The sequence below is a fragment of the Rattus norvegicus genome, chromosome 12 (genome assembly GCF_021556685.1).
Source record: "Rattus norvegicus strain SHRSP/BbbUtx chromosome 12, alternate assembly SHRSP_T2T, whole genome shotgun sequence".
Classification (NCBI taxonomy): Eukaryota; Metazoa; Chordata; class Mammalia; order Rodentia; family Muridae; genus Rattus; species Rattus norvegicus.
This window is the reverse complement of record NC_141545.1, coordinates 23,008,153-23,020,353: the sequence shown is the minus strand read 5'-3', so window position 1 is coordinate 23,020,353 and position 12,201 is coordinate 23,008,153. Positions and strand designations below refer to the sequence as shown.

Below are 12,201 nucleotides of genomic sequence, written 5' to 3'. Positions count from 1 at the left end.
CTGAAATATTTACTGCATCTTTTATATTTTCAGGATTATTTCTAATACATCTTCAAAATTATACTGAAATATTTGTGTGTAGTTTATATTTTCAGGGGGATTTTTACAAAACAAATCTTCAAATTTCTTCAGAAATATTTTCTGTGTCATTTATATTTTCAGGGTGACCTTCTAACCAATCTTCAAATTTTTTCTGAAATATTTTCAGTTTCTCTTGTATTTTCAGGGTGATTTTCAAAACTCTTAAATTCTTTCTGTAACTTTTATATTTTCAGAACAATTTTCTGAAAAATCTTCAAATTTTTTGAAACATTTCCTGTGTCTTTCTTTTTATGGTGACTTTCCAAAAAGTCTTCAATTTTTTTTCTGAAATATTTTTGGTGTCTTTACATTTTCAGGATGATTTTCGAAAAAAATCTTCAAATGTTAGTGATATATTTTCTGTGTCTTTTATATTTTCAGGATGATTTTACCAAAAAATCCTCAATTTTTCCTTAAATATTTTCTGTCTTCAATATTTTGAGCATTATTTTCAGAAAAATTCTCCAATTTTTTCTGAAATATTTTATATGTCTTTTTTATTTTCAGGATGATTTTCCAAAAAAAGTCAATTTCTCCTTAAATATTTTGTCTTTAATATTTCAGTATGATTTTCCAAAAAAATCTTCAAATTTTTCTAAAGAATTTTCTGTCCCTTTTATATTTTCAAGATGACTTTTTTCCAAAAATCGTCATCTTTTCCCTTCAATATTTTCTGTCTTTAATATTTCAGAATGACTTTCTAAAAAAAAAAATCTTCAAGTTTCTTCTGAAACATTTTCTGTATCGTTTATATTTTCAGGATGATTTTTTTTAATCTTCAGTTTTTTCCTTCAATATTTTCTGTTTTTGATATTTCAGGATGATTTTCTAAATAGTCTTCAAGTTTTTTCTGAAACATTTTCTGTTTATTATATTTTCTGAATTATTTTCCAAAAGTTTTCAAATTTTTTCTGAAATATTTCCTGTGTCTTTTATAATTTCAGAATGATTATTCCAAAACTTGTCATTTTATCCTTAAATATTTCCTGTACCTTTAATATTTTGAGGATTATTTTCCAAAAATATCTTCAATTTTTTCTGAAATATTTCAGTGTCTTTTATATTTTCAAGATTATTTTCCGAAAGAAATCATTATTTATTTCCAGAAATATTTTCTGAGTCTCTAATATATTGACCATCATTTTCCAAATATATCTTCAAATTTTTTTGATATATTTTCTTCCTTTTATATTCAGAATGATTTTCCAATAATCTTCATTTTCTCCTTAAATATTTTCTGTGCATCTAGTATTTTGAAGATTATTTTCCAAAAACGTTTTCAATTTTTTCCTGAAATATTTTGTCTTTTATATTTTCAGGATGATTTTTCCAAAAAATCGTCAATTTTTTCTTAAGTATTTTCTTAGTCTTTGATATTTCAGGATGATTTTAAAAAAATATATATTCAAATTTTTTAAGAAATATTTTCTGTGTCTTTTATATTATCAATATGATTTTTTTAAATCTTTATTGTTTTCCTTCGATATTTTCTGTCTTTATTATGTCAGGATAATTTTCTAAAAAATTCTTCAAATTTTTTCTGAATCATTTTGTGTCTATTATATTCAGAATTATTTTCCTGCACCTATAGCCCTGTAGTTGTCCTGCACTTGTAGAACTGCACCTACCCTGCACCTGAATCCTTGTACGTGTTGCTCCACACCTGCATCTCTGTACCTGCAGCCTTGTACCTCCTGCTCTGTACCGCAGCCCTGAGCCTGTTGCCCTGTACCTGCAGGCCTGAACCTGGAGCCGTGTACTTGACCTGCACCTGTAGCCCTGTACCTGCAGTCCTATACCTTCTACCGTGTACTTGCAGCCCAGCACCTGCAGCCCTGTACTTGTCCTGTACCTGCAGCCTTGTACCTGTTGCCCTGCATCTGCAGGCTTTGTACCTGCTGCCCTGCACCTGTACTTGCCCTGTACTTGCCCTGTGCCTGCTGTACTGCACTTGCAGCCCTGCAACTGCAGAGCTGCACCTGCCTGGCACCTGCAGCCTTGTATTTGATGCCCTGCACCTGCTGCCCTTCACCTACAGCCCTGTACCTGAATCCCTTTACGTGCTGCTCTACACCTGCATCTCTGTACGTGCAGCCCTGTACCTCCTGCTCTGTACCTGCAGTCCTGAGCCTGCTGCCATGCACCTGCAACCCTGAATTTTCAGCCCTGTACTTGCAGCCCTGCACCTGCAGGCCTATACCTGCCTTGCACCTGCTGCCCTGCATCTGCAGCCCTGTACGTGATTCTCTTTACCTGCAGCACTGTACCTACAGCACTGTACCTGCAGCACTGTACTTGCCCTGCACGTGCAGCCCTGCACCCGGAGCCTTGTACCTGCTGCCCTTCACCTGCAGCCCTGGACCTGCCCTGCACTGCAGTCGTGCACCTGCTGCTCTGTACCTGTAACCCTGTACATGCAGCCCTGCACCTGCAGCCATGAACCTTCTGCTCTGGACCTGCAGCCCTGCACTTAACCTGCACCTGCAGTCCTGCACTTGTCCTATACCTGCTTCCCTGCACCTGCAGCCCTATAACTGCAGCCATGCACTTGTAGCCCTACACCTACAGCCCTGTATCTGCAGCTATGAACCTACAGCCATGCACCTGCTGCTCTGTACATGTCCTGCCCCTGCAGTCCTGTATTTGCCTTGCACCTGCAGCCCTGTACCTGCAGCCTTGTACCTGGTGCCCTGCACCTGCAGGCCTATACTTGCCCTGAACCTGAAGCCCTGTATTTGCCCTGCACTGCAGCCCTGCACCTGAAGCCCTGCACCTGCTCCTCTGTACCTGCAACCCTGCACTTGCTCTGTACCTGCAGCCCTGTACCTGATGCTTTGTACTTGCATCCCTGCACCTGAAGTCCTGTACCTACAGAACTATACCTCCAGCCCTGTCCTAGCAAGGCACCTACAGCCCTATACCTGCAGCCCTGTATTTGCTTGCTCTGTACCTGCTTCCCTGCACCTGCAACCCTGAACGTGCTTGTATGTACCTACAGTCTTGCACCTGCAACCCTGCACCTGCTGCTCTGTGCCTTCAGCCTTTTACTTGCTGCTCTGTACATGCAGCCCTATACCTGCTGATCTGTACTTGCAGCCCTGCACCTGCGACCCTTGTACTTGCACTGCACTTACAGCCCTCCAACTGCAGGCCTGTATCTGCAGCCCTATATCTGCAACCCTGCATCTTCAGCCTTTTATCAGTAGACCTGTACCTGTAGCCCTGTACTTGCCTTGCACCTGCAGCCCTGCACCTGCAGCCCTGCACCTGCAGCCTTGTACCTGCAGCCCTGTACCTGCGACCCTCGAACTTGCACTGCACTTACAACCCTCCATCTGCAGGCCTTTACCTGCAGCTCTATATCTGCAACCCAGCACCTTCAGCCCTTTACCTCCAGACCTGCACCTGCAGCCCTGTACTTGCCCTGAACCTGCAATCTTGTACCTGCACTGTGTTGTGATCGCCCTTCTCCAGGGCTGTCAATCACCGCTGTGTCAGTTAGTCCCGCCCCCTACTTCCAAACCATACCCCAACTACCGGTGCTCCGCGCCATCCCCCTGCCTCAGCGACCCGAGCTCCAGGGCGGCGACCACATCGTGATCGCAACCCAGGCATATCCTGCGCTCGGCCACACCCACAACATGGATGCCGCTGTGCAGGTTTCTCGTTTCCGGACCCCAGGGCGCGGCCGGGGGGCGTGGCCTGGGCGACCCGCAAATCCCCCCACTACCCAAGAGACTACGCAGGCCCCGCCCTCCCTGGCCAGGCGACAGCCTCAGATAATTGCTCAACACTGGATGCGGCCACTTGGGGCGGGGCCTGCGGAGTCACAGGGTCGCGGCTAGACCTGGGCTTTGAGGTCTGTGGACTCTGCTGGGGTCGGCAGAGAGCGAGCGAGGTCCGTGCGTGGATTTGGGGTCCGGGATCAGGCGGTGGTCACTCTGTGTCTCAGGGAACACTGAGAGCAGGAACGGAAGATAACAGTAAGTTCTGCCCCCAAACCTGAAGTGACCCTCACAGGGGCGTGGCCGGGATCCAGGGCGTGTCCGAGCGCTGAGACCCCGCCTCTTCCCCTCGGACCCTCCAGGCCCAGGGTGAGGCTGACTCTGACCACCACCACTGGACAGATACGTTCGGATCCGGTTCCCACGGCCATCATGGCTGCCGGAGTGTGGCTGCTGCTGTCGGTTACTATGTTCGAGGCGATGTCAGAACGGGGTAGGCGTGGACTGGAGTAGGCGGGGCTGGGGCGGGGTGGGCGGGGTCGGTGGACTCAGAAAAGGAAGTGATGAGAAAACACTGGAAGTGAGCTCAGGGGCGTGGCCTCAGTAAGAAGGGGGCGGAGCATGGACAGAAAGTAGGGACGAAACAGGAAGTAGCAAAATCTGAGGTCAAATCCTAGCTTGGCCCATCCAGGCCATCAGTTCCATCCAAGCACAACCCACCAGCCACACTTTTTGTTTAGCGGTGACCCCATCCTTTCCTCCTTACCCCCATCCCCCCGCAGGAGTCCATATGGAGGCCCCACCTCTGACACCGCCCATCAGGAACCTAAGCATCGACCCCGCCCAGCGCAGGCTGACGTGGGAGTGGGGCGGGGGCGGGACCAGGGCAGAGGGCGGGGCCTTGGGTCCCAGGTTCCTGTGCAGAAAGGAGGGGCGGGACCCTGTGCGGGTGAGTGGGTGGGGCGGGGCCAGGGTGGGCGGGGCCAGGGTGGGTGGAGCAGGTGCTGTCAGTCAACCCCTGGCCACTTCCTGTCGCCCCCAGGCGGACCCTGCAGGTCATTCCTGCTCCTTCCCTGCCCTTTCCCACTGTCACGTAACCAACTTCACTGTCTTCCCCGAGGGGCAAGAGAAGGATGCGGCCCACCTGTGCTTCCAGCCCCGTGGTGAGGCCCCTCCCCTGACTCAAGTGACCCCGACTACCATGCACCACATCTGACCTCTGACGCCAAATTTTACCCCCTAACTCCATGCATGATCTCTGACCTCTGTGTCTTTTCCGGCCCCTGGCCCCCCAAAGACCCCAACAGGGCGGCTGCCGCCCGCAACCTGCACTGCTGGGTGCACGACGTGGATTGGCTGAGTTGCCGCTGGGGTCGGGGCCCTGGGGCAACGCGGGATGTGCGATACAGAATGTTCCTGCGAGATGCAAGGTGGGTGTAGGGATGTCAGGGGCGGGACCAGGAGGGGATCGCTTCGTTTGTGTACAGGGTCAGTTCCTGTTTTGGTGTTGTCACGTCCTGCGTGGGCAGGGTCACTTCCTTTGTGGGTGACAACACTTCCTGTATGTGGGGTGGGTCACTACCTGTGTGGGTGATGTCACTTCCTGTCTGGGCCATGTCACTTTTGGGTGGATTATGTCACTTCCTTTCTTCATCAGGTCACTTCCTGTGAGGGCTACCTGTGACGTTGGGGTTACTTCCTGTGTGACTTGGGGTTGCTTCCTGTCTCTCTGAGGCCAGGACTTTGCCTAGCAACATCACTTCCTGTGTGGGCGGGACTAATTTCCATCATTTCTTTTGTGAGTGGTATCACTTCCTGTGTGTTTGGGACTTGGTAGTGTTACTTTCAGTGTGGGATGGAGTTATGTCACTTCCCTGTGAATATTGTTACTTCCTGTGTGGATGTTGTCGTTATCTTGTGGGTGGGGTCACTTCCTGTGTGGTTGGGACTCACTGACTTCACTTCCCATGTCCCTTCATCCCCACATTCTGCCCCCTCCCAACCTCCACAGGCACAGCCCAGACCACGACCGTGAGTGCCCGAGGTACGAGGTTGACTCCCAAGGGTCGCGCGTGGGCTGTGCGGTGGGTGAGGCTGGGACCCTGGCCTCCCTCATCACAGTGACGGTGAACGGCAGTGGTGGCGCCCATGGGGTCCACGCGCCCGTGTCTTGTACCGACGCGGATATCGACATGGCTGCCGTGGGTGAGCCTATAGCACGCGCAATGCGGGGTGGGTGGGATGGGGTGTGGTGGGAACCGTTGAATACCTGCAACATAGACACCGGGCAGGTCAGTGAGTACGGGGCAGGGCAGGCCCACTCTACACCATGGAGTGCAGAATGTGGCCCCACTGCACGCCCATCCCTGCCCTGCCCCTTCCCGACAGAGATCCTGGCCCCGCCCGTGCTGACAGCTGAATGCGAAAGCACCGGGGCCCGTGTGAGGTGGGCGCCGCAGAGCCGGTTCCAGACGGCCTTCGTGTTCACTCTGCAGATCAACCAGGTGGGTATGGAACAGGACTTGGGGGGAGGGACAGGACCTCCCAAGGTGTGCCTGGTCGCTGATGCCCTGCTCCCCTGATGCCCCCCACCCCAGAGTTCACAGACAGAGCCAAAGCTTGAGATGGTAAGTCAGGTGTGAGGCAGGGCCGGGTGGGGGTGGGGCATCGGGGTCTGGCCACACCCGCTGATGTCGCTTCTGGCCGTCTCCAGGTATATGAGACAGAATTCAAGGTCCCGACCCTGGACACGGTTTCTGTGCGTGTCAAGGCCACAGCCCTGGACTCGGGCGTGGAGAGCGACTGGAGCAAGGCCTGGAGCCTGGGTGAGGCCCCACCTCCTGCCCAGAGCCACTACCTCTCTGCTCAGTGACATCACTTCCTATTTCCAAACTCACCGCCTCTCTGAAGGATGTCACTTCTGTTTTGTGCCTCACTTTCTGTCTCTTGTGACATCACTTGCTAGCTCTCAATTCGCTTCCTGTCCCAGCGATGTTTCTCTTTTCACCCCCAACCAGCTTAGTTTACCCAGTGACCTCACATCCTGGTTGGCAAGGCCTTGCACCAACCTCACTGTAGCCCCACTCCCAATATGGCCCCTGAGATCTTCCGCCCTCATTTCCTGTCCCTGGCAATGACACTTCCTGGTTTCCCCAATGGCATCAACTCTGCTTTCCTACTGTGACGTCTTTTCTTGTGTCAGACAAACCCCACCCAACCACCATCCAGTCAGGGCTCCCAGGGTGGGAATCCACCCTCACTTCCTGTCCCCGTGCAGACTGTGGCCCCACAGCGACTCTGGCAACCCCGATGACATCGCTGCTCCTGGCGGGGGCGGGCGCGGTGCTCACAGTGATGGCTGTGCTGCTGCTGTGCTGGAGGTGATAATGTTGCACCCAGGGGGTGGGTCTGGGGGGGTGGGAAGCTCTACTCCTTGCCTCTTCACTTCCTGCCCCTGCGGGTGAGGGTTGAAGTCAAAATCACATTCCAAGAGTGTCTCTGGTTTGGTACAAACTCATGGAAATTTGTAAAATTTATGCAAATGTATGCAGGTCTGTGGTATGACATCATCCCCCAGCTGTGAATGACAGCTGAAGAAGTATTTCTGATGCCTGGGAAGGCAGAGTCCAGGCACATGCAAATTTAGGCAAATCTATGCCAAGGCCTTGAGATTGTAAAAATTAATGCAGATCTGCACTGATCTCATGCAGATTTATCTAGATTTATAAATATTTTAACACACATATTTACAAGTGTACTACTCTAACATCAAGTGAGAGCTGTGGGGCAGGGCCTGGATTCCTGCATGTAAATTTATGCAAATCCACATTTACTCTGTCCCAAGTCACACAGCTTCACTTACAGTCGAGTAGCTTTGTTAATTGGACAAATTTATGAAAATTTATGCAAATGAACACAAATGATGTCATCAGCCTTGGGAGGTGGAACCTGGCCGCATGTAGTTCACGCAAATCCAAGCCAACCTGGGCACCTTTGTGGAAATTTATGCAGATTTGCACTAATCTCATGCAGATTTATACACATTTAGGCATATTTTAATATGCACATATTTGTAAGTCCTATGACATCATCACAGTATGACTGACAGGTGGAAACATTTCGGCATTTCAGTATGGCTGGGAGGTGGTGCCTGGATGCCTACATGTAAATTTTGGCAAATACACAGAATTTGACAGATTCTTCCAAATTTATGTGGACTTGTACAATTTTATGCAAATTTGGCCTTTGGCAAAAATTTGGATTTGGCATCATCCTACTGTGACTGTTGGCTCAGGAGGAGGGGCAGACTCATGCAAATGTATGCAAATTTACACCAAGGCTGTCCAATTCACAAAACATTCAGAGTCAACATAATTGGACAGATTTATGTAAATCTATGCAAATGACTTCAAATGATGTCATCAGTCTGACAACCTGAGATACAGGTTCTCTGATGCTTGGGAGGCAGAGCCTGGCTGCATGCAAATCCAAACCAACCGTGAGAGCTTTGTGGAAATTCATGCAGATCTCCACTAATCTCAGGCAAATTTTTAGACGTCTTTATGAAAATATGTCTATGACGTCAGCCCAACAGCAAATAGATGCAAATTCTCACCAACATTGTGAAAATTTATGCAGATTCGTGAAAATTTGCCAAATCTTTGCCTTTCATGCAAATCTATCCAAATGAGGCCCCATAGCACTGTTGTGATTGACAACTGCACATATTGTCCCACTTGAAATTCTATAAACCCACACTAAGGCTGTCAAGTTTATGCAAATCTCATGCACATTTACTCAGATCTGTATGGCATCATCCTACGCTTCTGACAGCAACATACATTATCCTACCTAACAACCCACAAATCCACACAAATTTAAGCCACTCTATATAAGTCATGCAGATTTGTTCCTTTCTGTGCAAATTTGGAAATTAAATGTTTTATACAAATGCACGCAAATTCGCCATATGACATCTTAAGGTTGTGGGTGACAGCTGCAGTGAAGATGGATGCCAGGGGAGGTGGGACCTGGCCGGTTTGCATGCAAGTCTGTATGCAAATCAGCACCGTGATGTCATTTCCCCTATTGTGATTGACAGTTTCCCCATTGAGTGATGGCTTGGTAGGCGGGACCTTGACCTGCCCCCCACATATTATACCAATTCATGCAAATGACATCAAATTCATGCAAAGTAATAAATTTGTGCAGATGTCAACATGACTGGCATGACACTGCCCCCACACCCATTCTGTCCACAGGAAGTCGCTGCTGAGCCGCCTGTTCCCACCCATCCCAAGGATGAGAGTCCTACCTGGGCCAGAGATGGTGAAGGAGTGGGGCCTAGGGAGGGGATGTGACCTGGGAAGGGGCATGGTCCAGGCTGAGTGACTGACAGGTGAGCATGGCCTGTCTGCCTTGCAGGTTGCATGGGTCGAGGCACCTGAGAACTGCGAGGTGACGCTGGTGACAGACAACTGAGCCCTGCCCCCAGCACGGACCCCAATAAACCAACCCCTTGCCACTCTGAGAAACTCTGTCCACCTTATCGACCTTTATTACACCATGACCCGGGTGGCGGTTGGGGGGGGGGGCGGTCACACAGGGGTCCTGTTTGTAACATTACTTCCTGTCACTTCGGCTGTGATGACATAACTTCATGTCTGCGACTCCACTTCCTGTCCTGGTCCCGAAGGCAGCAGCCGGCGCCCCAGCTCGCGGCAGAGCCGGTTGAGAGGGAGCCCCGCTGCATTGAGGGGGTCACCCCGCACGGCCTCTGCCATTATCGCTCCGCCCCGCGCCTGCAGCCCGTAGCCCCCCGCCTTGTCCCTGGAAGCAAGGGGGGTGGCAGAGGTCATGTCAGGGGTCAAGTTTTAGAAGCTGAGGTCAAAGGTCAGAGGACTGGTGAAGATTATGGGCGGAGTCGGGGTGGGTGTGGCTCACCAGGGCTCCCCGCCCTCCACATGCTCCTGCACAAGCTCATCTGACAGCTTCGAGAATGTCACCAGCGTCTCCTCGTGGAAGACCACCACCACCTCTGCGTCACGGGTGCCTGTGACAGGATGTTCACAGGTCACCCCAACAGACGTCATGACCCCAGGACCCGGACAACATCACTGGGATCCCCAGAAACCCCACAAAAACCCTGGGGTCACCTGCTCCACCCGTAAGGATGATGGCGACACCGGTGATGACACTGTGCTCACGACCGTTCAGCCTGGGGGTGGGGCCCAGCAGGTGTAGGGTAAGTGCCTGGGGTCAGGGTTTGGCCACGCACCCGGGGAGGCCCCGCCCACCTGGTTAACATCCGGAGTGCATCTTCACGGTCGCAGGGCTTCCCCATGATCTGCCCCTCCATGGCCTGTGGGGGGTGGGGGGGTTAGGGTTTGGGAAGGCAGGGTTGCCCTGTGCATTAGGCAGCCAGAATGCGGGAGTGGCCCAGGGTATCAGCGAGGGGTTGAGATTACCCACCCACCCCCGTGCCCTCTGTGACCCCCTACTGCACGCAGTGCCGCCGCCCCCAGGTTCTCACCACAATGGTGTCCGCTCCAATGATGAGGTGCTGGGTCTCCGGGTCAGCCTGGGGTTGGTGGGCAGGGTCATGGTTGAGTGATGGGCGGGCAAACCCCGCCCCTGACAGGGAAAATCCAACCCCAAAATGGGAAGCTCTGCCTACCAAGCAGGAAGAGGTGGGCAGAGCCAGGAAAGGGAAGTCCAGGGCCTTAAGGTGAAGCCACGCCCACAATCAGAATCCACTCCCCTGGCCTCAAATCTCTGCCTCTTACCAGGAAACTCCTCCACCTGACCAGGAGCCCCACCCGTAACACAGAACAGCCTGAAACCCCGCCATCATCTAAAAAAAAAACAAAAAAACAGTGCCTTTCCTATGGCGGCCCCGCCCCTAAGAAACCATGCCCACAAGCCACAAGTCGGCCCTAAAAGACAGACACCCTACCTTGACCTGGAAGTTATTGCCGATTCAAGGAGCTCTGACCCCAACACCAAAACCCCGGCCCTAGCACGCAAGCCCAGTCCCAGACCAGAAGCCCCGCCCACGATCCTTACCCTGAATCCCAAACCCGCCTCTTATGCAAAAGCTAAGCCCCTAGCACTCTAAACACTCTCCTACTTAAAGTTATTCTCAGGACAAGAAGCCACTGCCTCAACCTGAAGATCACGCCCACTAATTGTTAAACGTCTTCCTGACATGACAGCCATGCCTTCCAACCGCAGACTCTGCCCGCAATCCCTGAACCACGCCCCTGACGTCGAGTTTCCGACCACTTATGAAAACCCCATTTAAAACAGACCCTCACCCTTCAACCTAAAGGCCACGCACATTGACCATGAAATCCCACACTGACCTGGAGAGTCGGTAACTAAACAGAAATCCAGGACCCAACTCTGTGAAGCCTCCCCAAAACGCTCACACCACGCCCCAAATCAGAATCAGAAAACAGGGCACACGCCCAAGCCCTTAACTCTAACCTAAACTGGAATCTCTGTCCCAAACTAGAATTTCAATCTGCAGGCTTCACCCCTAAGGCTGAAACCACGCCCCAAAGCCGGGAGCTCCACCCCTAATAGTAACCCCGCCCCAGGTCGTAAACCCACGCCCACAACAGACAACAACCCCAAACTGAAAGCCACGCCATCAAACCAGAAGCCCCTCCTGCTAAGGCTGAAACCAAGCCCTGGGCCCAGAATCTCCGCCCCACAACAGAAAATCCAGCACCTTCACAGAAGCCCAGTCTACTTTCTACTGGGGCCTCCCGCACCTGGCTTAGGCGCATTCCGACGTCCAAGGCTTTCCCTTTGGCATTTGCAATCACCAAGTCCTGAGGGCGGAGCAGGTGCTCCGGGGGCGGGACCTCCGAGAAGTGCGAGGGGATGACGTCGAAAACCACGCCCTGCGGGGTGTGGTCACGTCACACTCTCATTTTTGGGGGCTCCCGGTTCCGCCCACCGACTTCCGGTTCCCTCCCTGTCAGTGACCCGGCAAACGGAAAGCGCACCGCCAGGTCGAGGATCTCCCTCCGCCTTGGCGAAGCGCTCGCCAGGACCACGTGGTAACCGCGCAGGAGCGGGGCGAGCGGCTTCAGTGCCATGGGGGCCAGAGTCGCGCGGGGTTACCAGACCTGACCGATATCACTGGAGGACTCCGCAGCCCAGGCACCACCCTTCGTGTTACGTGAATGGTGGCGTTTTTGCGCAATTTCCGGAATTCGCCCAGGCCCCGCCCCTCCCTCTTGGCTTGCGAAATTTAGGAAAAGCGCAGGCAAGAGGGCGTATGCGGTATTAGATACTAGTAAAAATCAGTATGACGGGCGGAAGTCCCGCCCCTTTTCAAGTCCGTTTAAAGAAAATCTGAGCCGGAACTTGCCCTAGAACCACG

At 51.6% G+C, this 12,201-nt stretch overlaps 2 protein-coding genes across 18 annotated transcripts; one reads left to right on the top strand and one right to left on the bottom strand.

Annotated features, from left to right (window-relative positions):
* Positions 1 to 3,886: 3,886 nt before the first annotated feature.
* Il3ra (interleukin 3 receptor subunit alpha) lies at positions 3,887 to 9,340 on the top strand. Of its 4 annotated transcripts, none has more exons than XM_087577683.1 (13): positions 3,887 to 4,064; positions 4,209 to 4,299; positions 4,589 to 4,755; positions 4,849 to 4,969; positions 5,104 to 5,236; positions 5,818 to 5,850; positions 5,944 to 6,011; positions 6,195 to 6,310; positions 6,404 to 6,433; positions 6,520 to 6,631; positions 7,084 to 7,186; positions 9,068 to 9,134; positions 9,231 to 9,340. In XM_087577683.1, exons 2-13 carry the CDS (start codon positions 4,239 to 4,241, stop codon positions 9,285 to 9,287), a joined length of 1,068 nt encoding a protein of 355 aa, XP_087433809.1. In that variant the 5' UTR covers positions 3,887 to 4,064; positions 4,209 to 4,238; the 3' UTR covers positions 9,288 to 9,340.
* On the bottom strand, positions 9,341 to 12,004 carry Asmtl (acetylserotonin O-methyltransferase-like). 14 transcript variants are annotated; one of them, XR_015633912.1, is made up of 8 exons: positions 11,822 to 12,003; positions 11,542 to 11,716; positions 10,483 to 10,659; positions 10,339 to 10,386; positions 10,103 to 10,167; positions 9,962 to 10,023; positions 9,750 to 9,858; positions 9,341 to 9,635 (listed from the first exon to the last, which is right to left on the bottom strand). XR_015633912.1 is itself a non-coding variant. In XM_087577958.1 (8 exons), the coding sequence occupies exons 1-8, from the start codon at positions 11,912 to 11,914 to the stop codon at positions 9,464 to 9,466; spliced, it is 792 nt and encodes a 263-aa protein (XP_087434084.1). In that variant the 5' UTR covers positions 11,915 to 12,003; the 3' UTR covers positions 9,341 to 9,463. The 14 variants fall into 14 exon arrangements, 9 of the variants coding, with proteins under 9 accessions (XP_087434084.1, XP_087434086.1, XP_087434087.1 ...); XM_087577958.1 differs by having other exon boundaries at positions 10,592 to 10,659; XM_087577960.1 differs by having other exon boundaries at positions 11,585 to 11,716.
* Between the last annotated feature and the right edge of the window lie 197 nt (positions 12,005 to 12,201).

Excerpts from the sequence above, each read along its gene's own strand:
- Asmtl (XM_087577958.1), bottom strand. The coding sequence starts at position 11,914 with ATGGCACTGAAGCCGCTCGCCCCGCTCCTGCGCGGTTACCACGTGGTC. Across the intron at positions 10,660-11,541 it reads TAGACTGGGCTTCTGTGAAG|ATGATGGCGGGGTTTCAGGC; the intron begins GTGCTGGATTTT and ends TTTTTTTTTTAG. Across the intron at positions 10,168-10,338 it reads TTGGAGCGGACACCATTGTG|GCCATGGAGGGGCAGATCAT; the intron begins GTGAGAACCTGG and ends CACCCCCCACAG.
- Il3ra (XM_087577681.1), top strand. The coding sequence starts at position 4,239 with ATGGCTGCCGGAGTGTGGCTGCTGCTGTCGGTTACTATGTTCGAGGCG. Across the intron at positions 4,300-4,588 it reads CGAGGCGATGTCAGAACGGG|GAGTCCATATGGAGGCCCCA; the intron begins GTAGGCGTGGAC and ends ATCCCCCCGCAG. Across the intron at positions 9,135-9,230 it reads TCCTACCTGGGCCAGAGATG|GTTGCATGGGTCGAGGCACC; the intron begins GTGAAGGAGTGG and ends TCTGCCTTGCAG.